The 15,489-nt window shown below is 42.4% G+C and overlaps 1 protein-coding gene across 1 annotated transcript in view; it reads right to left on the minus strand.

Moving 5' to 3' along the window:
* The window catches only part of LOC129813065 (cysteine-rich motor neuron 1 protein-like), a 190,717-nt gene extending 175,693 nt beyond the window's left edge, over positions 1 to 15,024 (minus strand). Inside the window, exon 1 of the mRNA XM_055865219.1 lies at positions 14,694 to 15,024. Coding sequence (XP_055721194.1) covers positions 14,694 to 14,994 — 301 coding nt within the window. The 5' untranslated portion in view covers positions 14,995 to 15,024. The remainder of the gene's footprint in view (positions 1 to 14,693) is intronic.
* Positions 15,025 to 15,489: the final 465 nt, after the last annotated feature.

Below are 15,489 nucleotides of genomic sequence, written 5' to 3' on the forward strand. Positions count from 1 at the left end.
CCTCATCATCAGACGAGGAGGAGGAGCGTTACAAGGGCATTGCCTAACTCAAGGGTTTTTAGAAAACTCCCACTGACATCAAAGTATGATTTATGTGACATTTTGAGTTATGCAGCATTGACCACAGTCTGTATCTGAAATTAGAACTACTTTTAAAAGTTGGATGAAATCTTCATTGAAACAGTAAACCCAACACCAAAGCAATGCTAAAAGAAAAGGGATAAAGTTGCGGCCCCATGGCATCTGAAGTCCCTGTGATTTTGTTTGAGGATAGCGCCCTGGTTCCAGTCTCAGACAGCACACTGTGGTGGCACCTGATGGTTATCTTAGCAGGGGGCCCTGCCTGGCTGCATGAAGGAGCAGGCAGTATTTGTATTAGATGGTACTGGAGGTACCTATTAATTACTCAAGACAAAGATATTTCAAACATGTAAGCTTTTAAATGTACAGTAATTTCGTGTAGGAGAGGAAAATTAAAGAACTATCGTCGTCTGACAATATGATGCAACAAAAGCACAAATAAAAATGGCTTTAGCCTTTAAGAAAATAGGATATTTTTTAATGGATTTACAGTAGCTACAGAAGATGCTCTGCTCTTCCTATGCTGGGGATGTGTTTTTCGCAAGCTCGGGATTCTAACCTAACCTAGGGCTTTATTTCTTATTTAGTTCTGCCAGCCAACCCTAACCCCTCCATCTTTTCTTCTGGTTCTAAATTATATCCACTATCCAGCCCTGGAAATTCTATCACTTCTCCCAGGCCCACGATTCCCATGAGGACAGACTACCAGTTGATGGCATACCTGGGTTTAAATACTATTTTAAGGGCCTCCCGGGTGGCGCAGTGGTCTAGAGCACTGCATCGCAGTGCTAACTGCGCCACCAGAGTCTCTGGGTTCGCCCCCAGGCTCTGTCGCAGCCGGCCGCATCCGGGAGGTCCGTGGGGCGACGCACAATTGGGCTAGCGTCGTCCGGGTGAGGGAGGGTTTGGCCGGTAGGGATTTTCCTTGTCTCATCGCGCTCCAGCGACTCCTGTGGCGGGCTGGGCGCAGTGCGTGCTAACCAAGGGGGCCAGGTGCACGGTGTTTCCTCCGACACATTGGTGCGGCTGGCTTCCGGGTTGGAGGCGCGCTGTGTTAAAGAAGCAGTGCGGCTTAGTTGGGTTGTGCTTCGGAGGACGCATGACTTTCGACCTTCGTCTCTCCCGAGCCCGTACGGGAGTTGTAGCGATGAGACAAGATAGTAATTACTAGCGATTGGATACCAAGAAAAATGGGGATAAAATAAAATAAAAAAAAAATAATAATAATAATAAAAATTAAAAAAAATACTATTTTAAGTCTTTCCAACACTTTTAGCATTTGCTCTAGTCTGGCTGGAGTGCAAGATAATTCAGGGTTTGCTCTATTGCAACTATTCTATTGGTTCCTTTTATGTACGGCAAGCACAATCAAGCCCAGATAAAGTATTTGAAATTAGTTCGTATTAGTATTTGAACCCCGGTCTGTTTGAGAGACTTCAGGGACGAAAAGGGGGGAGTGTGACAAGGAAGAAGCAGTGGAGAAGGAGGTAAATATTTCCGCTTGTCTTCCCTCACTACAGACACCAAATTTCATCCAGCCTTCACTGGCCCTATTTGTGGGAGCATCAGAAAAACACTGGGGCACAAAATCACCCTTGGCGGCAGTCACAGCAGTCACATCCATCTTTGGGCAAAGGTGTTAAAGGGTTGTCTCACCACCGAGTGTTCTGGATTTTATTTGAGCTGGTGAGCCTGTCATGGCCTCTGGCGTCACTCAATTAAATGTGTCTTCATTTCTTTCTGTTATCTCACAGTTTAATCCCCCAAATCACATTAGAGTGAGTGGAAACAATATTTTATTGAGTTGAAATCCATTCATAAATCAACCCAGCGAATGACTGGAGGGTGTAAGAGAATAGGCATCTGGGATTGGTTTAGCTTGGCTGGTTCACAACCCCTATGCGCCGCTCTACTGATATAATCTATATTCTGTTATTTTTACATAGCCATCAGGCAACCATTCCTTCTGACAGGAGATTTTAAGTTTGAGATGGTTATTTCCAGAGCCCCATTCCTCAGCTTACCAAACAAAGTGGCAGAGTCAGCCTGTTCAAATTACAGATTGTTGTTTAGTTTTAGATGGATTTTTAGATGGATGGATGTCATTACAAGTGGTTGAAAAAGAGAACAGTTGAGCCTGAGAACAGACAGAACAGAACTGTTTCTGAGAACAGACAGCAGAAGTTTGGATCCACTATCAGTGCAAACCTGCAAATGAGAAGGGACATCTGTGTTCTGAGCACAACAATAATGAGGAGAGTCATTGTTAAAGTACATGCTTCAGGTGCATCTGGGTACAGGAGTGTTTGTCATGTGCTTGACAATTACGCCTGATGGAAATCTTCATCAATGAAAAGACTGAAACTCTAGCCACAATAATAGTGGTTATTAACACAGTGTGCAAAGAAGGGTCAGATGTGTACAGAATGGTGTCGTCTGCGTAGAGGTGGATCAAAGAATCAAGAGCGACATCATTGATAAATACAGAGAAAAGAGTCGGCCCGAGAATTGAACCCTGTGGCTCCCCCATAGAGACTTCCAGAGGTCCGGACAACAGGCCCTCCGATTTGACACACTGAACTCTATCTGAGAAGTAGTTAGTGAACCAGGCGAGGCAGTCATTAGAGAAACCAAGGCTGTTGAGTCAGCCAATAAGAATACGGTGATTGACAGAGTTGAAAGCCTTGGCCAGGTTGATGAAGACGGCTGCACAGTACAGTCTTTTATCGATGGCGGTTATGATATCATTTAGGACCTTGAGCGTGGCTGAGGTGCACCAGTGACCAGCCCGGAAACCAGATTGCATAGCGGAGAAGGTACGGTGGGATTCTAAATGGTCGGTGATCTGTTTGTTCACTTGGCTTTCGAATACTTTAGAAAGGCAGGGCAGGATGGATATAGGTCTGTAACAGTTTGGGTCTAGAGTGTCTCCCCCTTTGAAGAGGGGGATGACCGCGGCTGCTTTCCAGTCTTTAGGAATCTCAGACGATACGAAAAAGAGGTTGAACAGACTAGTAATAGGGGTTGCAACAATGGCGGCAGATAATTTTAGAAAGAGATGTGGATATATTGAAGCAACATCTCAAGACATCAGTCAGGAAGTTAAAGTTTGGTCGCAAATGGGTCTTCCAAATGGACAATGAACCCAAGCATACTTCCAAAGTTGTGTCAAAATGACTTAAGGACAACAAAGTCAAGGTATTGAAGTAGCCATCACAAAGCCCTGACCTCAATCCGATAAAAAATTTGTTGGCAGAACTGAAAAAGCGTATGCGAGCAAGGAGGCCTACAAACCTGACTCAGTTACACCAGCTTTGTCAGGAGGAATAGGTCAAAATTCACCCAACTTATTGCAGGAAGCTTGTGGAAGGCTACCCAACACGTTTGACCCAACTTAAACAACGTAAAGGCAATGCTACCAAATACTAATTAAGTGTATGTAAACTTCTGACCCACTGGGAATGTGATGAAATAAATAAAAGCTGAAATAAATCATTCTCTCTACTATTATTCTGACATTTCACGTTCTTAAAATAAAGTGGTGATCCTAACTGACCTAAGACAGGGAATTTTTACAAGGATTAAATGTCAGAAATTGTGAAAAACTGAGTTTAAATGTATTTGGCTAAGGTGTGTGTAAACTTCCAACTTCAACTGTATATCACTCCAGTGTAAATTGCTAAATTGTAATTACTTCGCCACTATTGGCCTATTTTTTGCCTTACCTCCTTACTTTATTTGCACACACTGTATACAGATTTTTCTATTGTGTTATTGACTGTACGTTTGTTAATGCCGTGGTAACTCTGTGTTGTTTTTGTTGCACTGCTTTGCTTTATCTAGGCCAGGTCGCAGTTGTAAAAGAGAACTTGTTCTCAACTGACCTACCTGGTTAAAAAAAGGTGATATAAAAATGTATAAATAAAATGTGAGTACATGATAATCCGTCTGGCTCTGCAGCTTTGTGAATGTTGACCTGTTTAAATGTCTTGTTCACATCGGCTACGGAGAGCGTAATCACACAGTCGTCCAGAACAGCTGGTGGTCTCATACATGCTTCAGTGTTGCTTGCCTCGAAGTAAGCATATAAGGTATTTAGCTCGTTTGGTATGCTCACGTTACTGGGTAGCTCGCTGCTGGATTTCCCTTTGTAGTCCTTAATAGTTTTTAAGCCCTGCCACATCCGATGAGTGTCAGAGCCAGTGTAGTAGGATTCAACCTTAGTCCTGTATTGACGCTTTGCCTGTTTGATGGTTCTTCTGAGGGCATAGCGGGATTTCTTATAAGCGTCCGGATTAGTGTCCAGCCTTTAGCTCGGTGCGGATGTTGCCTGTAATCCATAGATTCTGGTTCACTGTGGGGGCGACGTCGTCGATGCACTTATTGATGAAGCCGGTGACTGAAGTGGTATACTCCTGAATGCCATTGGATGAATCCCAGAATATATTCCAGTCCTTTTTATTGACCAAGTCACTGGTGCTTCCTGCTTTAGTTTTTGCTGGTAAGCAGGAATCAGGTGGATATAATTATGGTCAGATTTGCTAAATGGAGGGCGAGGGAGATCTTTGTATGCGTCTCTGTGTGTGGTGCAAATGTGGTCTTGAGTTTTTTGTCTGGTTGCACATGTGACATGCTGGTAGATATTAGGTAAAAAGGGATTTAAGTTTGCCGATGCTGCATTCAAGTCCCCGGCCACTAGGATCGCCGCTTCTGGATGAGCATTTAATTTTTTGCTTATGGCCTTATACAGCTCATTGAGTGCGGTCTTAGTGCCAGCATCGGTTTGTGGTGGTAAATAGATGGCTACGAATAATATAGATGAGAACACTCTAGGTAGATAGTGTGGTCTACAGCTTATCATGAGGTATTCTACCAGCAATACCTCGAGACTTCTTTAATAATAGACATTGCCCAACAGCAGTTATTGACAAATAGACACACCATTAGGTCCAATGGTCACTTTATGGACGCTATAGCCTTGTTTAAATTTCGTTTTCAGGATTTGAGCTAGGTAGTTACACGGTACACTCTTAACTTCTCTAGGGTAGGGGGCAGCATTCGGAATTTTGGATGAAAAGCATGCCCAAATTAAACTGCCAGCTACTCATCCCCAGAAGATAAGATATGCATATTAGTAGTAGATTTGGATAAAAAAACACTCTGAAGTTTCTAAAACTGTTTGATTCATGTCTGTGAGTATAACATAACTTATTTAGCAGGCGAAACCCCGAGGACAAACCATTTAGATTTTTCTTTTTGAGGTCACTCTCTTTTCAATGAGTTTTCATTGGGAATCCAGATTTCTAAGGGACCTTCTTGCAGTTCCTACCGCTTCCACTGGATGTCAACAGTCTTTAGAAATTTGTTGAGGTTATTCCTTTGTGTAATGAAGAAGCACGGCCATCTTGAACGAGGGTCACTCGAAGTGTCCTGTTTGTTAGAGGCGCGTGACCAGAAAGCTAGCTACAGTTTGTTTTAATCCTGTATTGAACACAGATCATCCCGTCTTCAATTTTATCGATTATTTACGTAAAAAAATACCTAAAGTTGTATTACAAAAGTAGTTTGAAATGTTTTGGCAAAGTTTACAGGTAACCTTTGAGATATTTTGTAGTCACGTCACAAGTTGGAACCGGTGTTTTTCTGGATCAAACGTGCCAAATAAATTGACCTTTTGGATATATATTGACGGAATTAATCGAACAAAAGGACCATTTGTGATGTTTATGGGACATATTGGAGTGCCAACAACAGAAGCTCGTCAAAGGTAAGGCATGAATTATATTTTTATTTCTGCGTTTTGTGTCGCGCCTGCAGGGTTGAAATATGCTTCTCTCTCTTTGTTTACTATGGTGCTATCCTCACATAACAGCATCGTTTGCTTTCGACGACAAACCTATTTGAATTCTGACATGTTGGCTGAATTCACAACCAGTGTAGCTAGCGTCCCACATACCCTCGAGAAGTTAAAACCTCTTATGGATCGGCTCCTTTTTTTCAATTTTCGCCTAAAATGACATACCCAAATCTAACTGCCTGTAGCTCAGGCCCTGAAGCAAGGATATGCATTTTCTTGGTACCATTTGAAAGGAAACACTTTGAAGTTTGTGTAAATGTGAAAGGAATGTAGGAGAATATAACACATTAGATCTGGTAAAAGATAAAACAATGAATAAACCAACCGTTTTTTTGTAGTTTTTTTGTACCATCATCTTTGAAATGCAAGAGAAGTGTTTATAATGTTTTATTCCAGTCCAGGTGCAATTTAGATTTTGGCCACTAGATGGCAGCAGTGGATGTCCAACGTTTTAGACGGATAAAATTAACCATTGCATTTCTGTACAACATTTTGAATCAAGACTGCCAAAATGTGCCTAATTTGTTTATTAATAACTTTTCATGTACAAAACTGTGCACTTTCCTCAAACAATAGCAAGCTATTCTTTCACTGTAATAGCTACTGTAAATTGGACAGTGCAGTTAGATTAATATCAATATCAGATATGTCTATGTCCTGGGAAATGTTATGTTTCTTACAACCTCGTGCTAATCGCAGGGGACCCACCAATCCTGAAGAAATTAAAACTCAATTGCTAACGACCCTGTTAAAAAATCTAGTATGTGGTTCTCGGTAATGGACGGACAGCTCATGAAGAGAGTGTTGTGTACTTCCAATAAAGTTGATTTGCGAAATTTCATCAAGATTGGTGTCATATTGGCTTAAATATGATGATAGGGAGATTTTATTTAACACTGAGCTTCAACCAATACCTATAGTAGGCATGATTATTGTCGCCTTTTTTTAATAGATGATGGCAGAACTATATGGTGTACCATTTAGGTGAACTGCACTTTTAAGCCCTGTTTAGAGAACTGCACCTTTAAATAATCTTGTTTAGAGAACTTCACCTTTAAATCTTGTTTTGAGAACTTCACCTTTAAATATTCAAGTCAAATCAAATCAAAGTTTATTGGTCACTTGCGCGTCGAATACAACAGGTGTTGACCTTACAGTGAAATGCTTACTTACAGGCTCTAACCAATAGTGCAAAAAAGGTGTTAGGTGAACAATAGGTAAGTAATGAAATAAAACCACAGTAAAAAGACAGGCTATATACAGTAGTGAGGCTATAAAAGTAGCAAGGCTACATACAGACACTGGTTAGTCAGGCTGATTGAGGTAGTATGTACATGTAGATATGGTTAAAGTGACTATGCATATATGATGGAAAGAGAGTAGCAGTAGCGTGAAAGAGAGGTTGGCGGGTGGCGGGACACAATGCAGATAGCCCGGTTAGCCAATGTGCGGGAGCACTGGTTGGTCGGACCAATTGAGGTAGTATGTACATGAAGGTATAGTTAAAGTGACTATGCATATATGATAAACAGAGAGTAGCAGCAGCATAAATCTTGTTTAGAGAACTTCACCTTTAAATCTTGTTTAGAGAACTTCACCTTTAAATCTTGTTCAGGAGAAACGAACCTTTAAACCTGGTTTAGAGAACTGTATCTTTAAACCCCATTTAGAGAACTGCACCTTAAAACCCTGTCTGTAAGTCCCAGGTGGCCATCTGTCTAACAGATGGGAATGGGAATGGATTTTTGTGGAGCTCATCTCATTTTGTAAATACCCAGCTGCAGAAATGGCTAACATCACAAAGTAAAAATGTAAACTATGCATGTCGCCTTAGACAAGGGTGTGAGCTAAGCAAATATATTATTATTATTCCTCCCCAGCCCTCATGCCATAGCATGCATGTAGCTTGTATAGAGAAGCTAGAGAGGAATGCTAAACAGCAACAGAACACAAAAAAACCTGAACATTCTATCCGCATGTTAGAATCTCTGTTACATTGGATTCCTGTTTTTTAGTCACTCAGAATTATTTAATGTTGTCTTTAAAGCACTAAATTATTTGGCATCAGGCTTGCCAGTCTAACAAGCAGCCAGCTTCGCTAACTTCCAGATACGCTTCTGTGAGCCAAGTGCACACATTCCAAGAGTAAACTGTTAAAACAAGAGAAATACGTGTCCTAGTTCCTCTCAACGTTTTAACCATCTTCCTGACAGAAGACAGTAATTTCTATGTATACTGAACAAAAATATAAACAAAAATATAAACGCAACATGCAACAATTTCAAAGATTTTACTGAGTTATAGTTCATAGAAATCTGTCAATTTAAATAAATAAATTAGGCCCTAATTTCACATGACAGGGCATGGGTGGGCCTGGGAGGGCATAGGCCCACACAGTTTGGAGCCGGGTCCACCCACTGGGGTGCCAGGCACAGCCAATCCGAAAGATTTTCTTTTTTATTACAGACAGAAATACAACCCCCCCCACCCTCCCTCCCCCTGCTCAGATGATCCCGCAGGTGAAGAAGACGGATGTGGAGGTCCTTGGCTGGCGTGGTTACACGTGGTCTGCGGTTGTCAAGAAAGGAACATTCAATTCTCTGGCAACAGCTCGGGTGGACATTCCTGCAGTCAGCATGCCAATTGCACGCTCCATTAAAACTTGAGACATCTGTGGCATTGTGCTGTGTGGCAAAACTGCACATTTAGAATGGCCTTTTATTGTCCCCAGCACAAGGTGCACCTGTGTAATGATCATGCTGTTTAATCAGGTTCTTGATATTACACACCTGTCAGGTGGATGGATTATCTTGGCAAAAGAGAAATGCCCACTAACAGGTAGGTAGACAAATTTGTGCACCAAATTTGAGAGAAATAATATTTTTGTGTGTATGGAACATTTCTGCGATCTTTTATTTCAGCTCGAAACATGGGACCAACACTTTACATGTTGTATTGATATTTTTGTTCACTATAATAACAACACAAAACTGTTTTTTGTTGCATAAAATGATTATCTTTGAAACCAGACAGCCATGATAATCACTTAGCTTGCTCCATCATGTCATGGTGGCTCTGCCAAAGAGGAAGTTATCCAGACCACGGGGTGTGTCCCAAATGGCACCCTATTCCCATCTTGCTCTGGACAAAAGTTGTGCACTATATAGCATTTATGCGTACATACATTTTTTAAGTATGGGTGGCCCCGGGATTGAACCCACAATCCTGGCATTGCAAGCACCATAATCTACCAAGTGAGCTAATCTCCCAAAGGAGAAATGCTCACTAACAGGGATGTAAACAAATTTTTACACAGAATTTCAGAGAAATAAGCTTTTTGTATGTATGGAACATTTCTGGGATCTTTTTGTTTCAGCTCATGAAAAATGGGACCAACACTTTACATATTGCGTTTATATTTTTGTTCAGTATAGAAAGAAACCAATTTAATTTGGCCACATTACCATTTGAAAAACAAGGGAGCCAAACATATTGCACGGCACCCAGTGAGGGCATGTTTTTCTAGCTTTTTGGCACAGCTCTGTTCTTATCTCAATGACATTTCATTTTACAATCAACATCTGATCAACACTGCTACTGGGCCTCAATGAAGGGACTTTAATTTAGATTTGAAAAGCACTGATGCAATGAATCTTGTACTGACCACAGTCCAATGGTTGATGAATTATCTTTAGATGAGTTCATAACCACAATGATAATCCACGCAGGAAACAAAGCAGTCATTTTCTCATAGACTCATTGGTTATGATCATTACTTAACCATTTCTGTAATTGTACAATTGTAATCTGGTTTATTTTGCCTATTACTCATTGAGAGAGCATGAACATTAATAGGACAACCCCCAAGAGCCACTCAAACAATGTGACAATGGTGTATTGTGACACCGTGGTGTGCAAGGTACTCCATGCTTGGGATACATGGCACACCTATTTAGAACAGTGTCACTTCAAAGTCATTCACAGTTATAGCTTTGCCATTTGGGCTCACACTCTGCGTTGAGTGACAGACACCTCAACAAGACCCTATTGTGTAAGCCCCACTGAGGCTAGGGGAAGGTGGTGTAGTAACACCAGGGTTGTGGGTTTGATTCCCAATGGTGCCACATACACAAAAATGGTATGTACTTATTGTTTTGTACGTTTCTTTAGGTAAAAGCATCTGCTAAATGGTATATATATTTTTTTATTATTGCAAGATTTGTTGCCTGTTATTTGCATATTGCCCCCCGGTAGACCTGGGAGCTATTCCTATGAGACAGACCTTTCAGACGCTAAACAACTGGTGCACGTAATCAATGACTTTCAATATGGTTAACATCAAGGACAGGGTAGAACCTATTCCTTATCACAATTTCCTCTTTAATAGGCCCGCGTGAACAGGAAACACTCCTTCCTTTCTCCTCTTGTTCCTCTAAACATTCTGTGAAAGATGTATAATTCAGTGAGACATGGATACATATTCATGAGAGATTATTATTCCACATACTTCAAAAACCATGTCAATGACTGACTACAAACACTTTTGTGGTGGTGCTGTGCTCATTTTCAGAGTCAGATAACAATAATCATTGCAGTTATTTTTCACTCAAATGGCTGTCAAACTATACAATGGCAAAATTATGTAGAAATAGAAATGACAGATAGGGTGTCAGACAGTCAGTATGTTGCAAAGGACATTGCAGTGATGCTGTGCTGAGAACCTGGAGGCAGTGAAATGGCCTGAAGCCGGAGCTGCCTGTAAGCCTGCCTGCCCAGCTGCCTGGGGGGTAATGTAACTTCTGTGGCAGAGAGTAACTAATATCCCCTGAGACCCTGACCATCCGACAGCACTAACTGGGGAACTGGGACAGAAAAAAATATATAACATCCACAGCAGGGCCATCATCCCAAGTGGGACGACCCTGAACCCCCAGAGCCTCCAGAGAGACTCGTCTGATGGTGCTCTTTGTTACATGTTGTCCCGTTAGCCAAGCAGTGTTCTGGGGATCTGTTAGAGGTGAGCTGTTAGCCAGCTACTGTTCTGGGGATCTGTTGGATGTGAGCTGTTAGCCAGGTACTGTTCTGGGGATCTGTTAGAGGTGAGCTGTTAGCCAGGTACTGTTCTGGGGATCTGTTAGAGGTGAGCTGTTAGCCAGGCAGTGTTCTGGGGATCTGTTAGAGGTGAGCTGTTAGCCAGGCAGTGTTCTGGGGATCTGTTAGAGGTGAGCTGTTAGCCAGGCAGTGTTCTGGGGATCTGTTAGAGGTGAGCTGTTAGCCAGGTACTGTTCTGGGGATCTGTAAGAGGTGAGCTGTTAGCCAGGTACTGTTCTGGGGATCTGTTAGAGGTGAGCTGTTAGCCAGCTACTGTTCTGGGGATCTGTTAGAGGTGAGCTGTTAGCCAGGTACTGTTCTGGGGATCTGTTAGAGGTGAGCTGTTAGCCAGGTACTGTTCTGGGGATCTGTTAGAGGTGAGCTGTTAGCCAGGTACTGTTCTGGGGATCTGTTAGAGGTGAGCTGTTAGCCAGGCAGTGTTCTGGGGATCTGTTAGAGGTGAGCTGTTAGCCAGGTACTGTTCTGGGGATCTGTTGGATGTGAGCTGTTAGCCAGGTACTGTTCTGGGGATCTGTTAGAGGTGAGCTGTTAGCCAGGTACTGTTCTGGGGATCTGTTAGAGGTGAGCTGTTAGCCAGCTACTGTTCTGGGGATCTGTTAGAGGTGAGCTGTTAGCCAGGCAGTGTTCTGGGGATCTGTTAGAGGTGAGCTGTTAGCCAGGTACTGTTCTGGGGATCTGTTAGAGGTGAGCTGTTAGCCAGGTACTGTTCTGGGGATCTGCTAGAGGTGAGCTGTTAGCCAGCTACTGTTCTGGGGATCTGTTGGATGTGAGCTGTTAGCCAGGTACTGTTCTGGGGACCTGTTAGAGGTGAGCTGTTAGCCAGGTACTGTTCTGGGGATCTGTTGGATGTGAGCTCGGGGTAAGCCACTTATACCCTTACCCAGTGTGATTGTCCAAACTGAGAGTGATCAGTGAGTGTCACTGGCTTTGGCTGACATAATCTGTTGGTTTTGTAAATGTGATCGGAATCTTTTCAACACCTACCTGGCTTGGGACTGCATGGGTATAAATTCAGGGGCTAAAAGGCATTTATTTAATCTGACCCTTCGCGTAGAGAGAGACGCTCTACGCTGATAACAATATCAGACTGAGGTACCTCGGGGGACTGGCGGAGTCGAGCTCCCTGTGTTACACCAACAAAGGCCTGTGCACCGCCTGCATCGTTGTGACACTCATCATCATTCATAATGAGTAAGCTGACATTAGCTGTCACGAGGCATGACACATTGTGTGCTCTGCCTCTGTGACACTATGAACAGCAGCAGGTATGTAAGTGGTGGTGAATTATGGGGCTCTGATGTGCTGGGTGAATATAGGGCCTCTGAGGGAAAGCTAGAGAACATTAGTGTTTGGGGGTGAGAGGTGGTGGCGACTATAGCTCTAATGTGTTGGGGAAAGGCCCTGTAGGGAACGGGGCACATTTAAGGTTGAAGACAGAGGTGTGCTATGGGGTGAAGATCATGCTCTGTACTTTCAATAACTGGTGTTCAATACTTTGCTCTGGTTCAACCCTCCAGGGGATTATTGCAGAGACAAACTATAGCTGCTGTTTTATCCACATGCCTTACAATAGACATCACCTGCCTGAGAGACTACATAGGCTACTTACTGGCCAAACATTTGAGACGCTCATCAACATGTTTTCATTAATGGCTGCTCCTGTTGAAACATGACTCCTCCCTCGGGGCAATGTAATATGTACATGCAGGTAGACTAACCGATGCCCCTTCACATTGCCTCTGTACTCTGTACTGGTACCCCCCTGTATATACTTGTTCCCCTGTATATTCACTTGTTATTTTACTGCTGCTGTTTAATTTTTTCTATTTTCTATTTTTTACTTAACACTTATTTTTTTAATTCTTAACTTCTTAAAGCATTGTTGGTTAAGGGCTTTGTAACGGTTTTCTTCCATTGGTGAAGGAGAGGACCAACATGCAGCGCGGCTAGTGTTCAACATATTTAATAAACAAAGAGACGAATACGTGAACACGATACAAAATACAAAATAACAAATGTGAAAACCGAGACAGACCTATCTGGTGCAGAACACAAACACAGAGACAGGAAACAATCACCCACAAAATCCCAACACAAAACAAGCCTCCTATATATGATTTTCAATCAGGGACAACGATTGACAGCTGCCTCTGATTGAGAACCATATTAGGCTGGACACAGAAACAGACAAACTAGACACACAACATAGAATTCCCACCCAGCTCACGTCCTGACCAACACTAAACAAGCAAAACACATAAGAACTCTGGTCAGGACGTTACAGGCTTGTACGTAAGCATTTCACTGTAAGGTCTACTACACCTGTTGTATTCAGTGCATATGACAAATACAATTTAATTTGCACTTTAAAATCATTATATCCGTTTTCCTCTCCACTCAGATTCTATACTTGAAAGGGAGTGCTGCATTTGGTTGAGTTGTGAAATAACGTGAATTCAACGTGAAATCCCCCAGAAAATGTCACCCTGACATTGGATTTAGGTTAAAAAATAAAATACAACATTTCCTTATGTTGATTACTTTTTGCAAATCCAATCAGTTTTCCACGTTGTTTCAACGATATCACATTGAATGTGTCGGTTGTATTGAACATATTGATTATCCTATGTATAAGGAATGAAATATAGAATCAAAATCTCTCAGATGTGATTCATATTTATTTTTCTTCAATGTTCAAGGAATCGACCACCTTCATCAACATTCCACAAGTGCAATTTGGCTATATAAACTTGCGCAAAACTACAGCATTCTAGAGAGCCAGAAACAGTCGCGTCACTAATTGAGTCACCACGAATTGCGAACACTACATAGCCACAAAATATAATAGGCTACACCTGTGATTCCAGGTAGCCCACCCTATTTGCGGGGCACGTCCTATTCGTTTGTGACGATGTAAAATATACCGGGCTGAAGCGTATGTTGGGTTGCATAGCAGATATTCCAATGAAAAACATACAAGCCACGGCGGAAATAGAGGGGCTGGCACCGCGTCCAACAACAGCAAGGAATCCGTTAGCAATACCCTAAAGAATTGGAAAACCGACATGCTGCAAACACATTAACCAGCTCGCTTGCTCAATATCTCTCTTATTCCAGACCCCCACCATACCGCAAGACCAGCAGCATGGAGAGACATGTTTATGCAACTGCAAGTTATAGCTCTACCTTGACTGTATAAATAAACAGCATGAAAAGCAACAGCATTCACTTTCGAAAATAGTAACAACTTCCTAGTAGCCACAAAATAATAAACTTATGTTCAGCATTATTATTAACCCAACATTATTAGGCCTATTACTGTGTACTAACTTTTAGTAGCCTACTAGAGCAATAGGACTAAGAATGTATTATATATCATGACAGAAATGCCAGGTGCACATTCTGTAGAACTCAAACATTGCTCATTGCTATTCGTTTCAAGTCATTTGAATGCATTCTATATGATATAGCCTATTATGCATTGTATTCCGCTATCTGATTTTGAGACTATAGTTTATAATAGACTGCCATGCGTAGCCGAAGTGGAACCATACATTTGTACAATGGACATGTTTTCTGTGAACTTTTAGACAGAGCATAGGCTCTAGTCATAATGATGAAACAGTGTAAATAGAATACAAACCTTCACAGACTCCGACCTCATACTGCGTGATGGATCCACCGTTTAGCGGCGATCTGATCACGCACCTCAGCCCGCGGTCGCAAGTCCCATACAGACCGTAGACACCACCGCAGCTTTCGTTTTTCTGCTTGGCGCAGACCGAGCAGCAGCCGCAGATACCGAGCACAACCGCGCCAGAGCAATGCTTTGGTTCCTCGCATTTAGACTCATCACACGGCAGACATAAAAGTGCCAGACTGCTCTTCCAAACCAGGGAGATCAGAATGCATCTCGTTATAAGGTACATCCTGGCAGAGGCCATGTAGAATTTGATTTATATATATCCACAACGCCCCCCCCCCCCCCCCCCCCAGACCCCCAATCACCAGTCCAGCGAGGTAGAAAACCCCAGCTAAACTATGCAACGCGAAAAGCACCACGCAGTTCTTCTAACGAGGCTCAAAGTTCCGGTAAACCGTCTAGATTTGTGCTGTAGGTTGTTATACTTTCCGTTAGAGAAACTTTTGTCACGGTGCTTGTAAACCAGAAAATTAAAGGATCCGTTAAATGCTCATGAAACCGCAACTATCCCATACATGGTTTCTTCGTTACGCACTGTAAATCGTGAGTTTCAGTTTGTTTTAAGAAATGGCAACTTTCTTCACTGTACTCATATGGCTCCTTCACCTTCCCCTCCGAGTCACTCCGTCTCGATCTCAAAAAGCAAGGGAATTCTTCCTATTCAGTTCGTCCATAACTGCAACAGAGAGGCTCTATAATCTATCCGTTCCCTCTCGTGGAAGCGCAATAGGTTACT

This window comes from Salvelinus fontinalis, chromosome 16 (assembly GCF_029448725.1).
Source record: "Salvelinus fontinalis isolate EN_2023a chromosome 16, ASM2944872v1, whole genome shotgun sequence".
Classification (NCBI taxonomy): Eukaryota; Metazoa; Chordata; class Actinopteri; order Salmoniformes; family Salmonidae; genus Salvelinus; species Salvelinus fontinalis.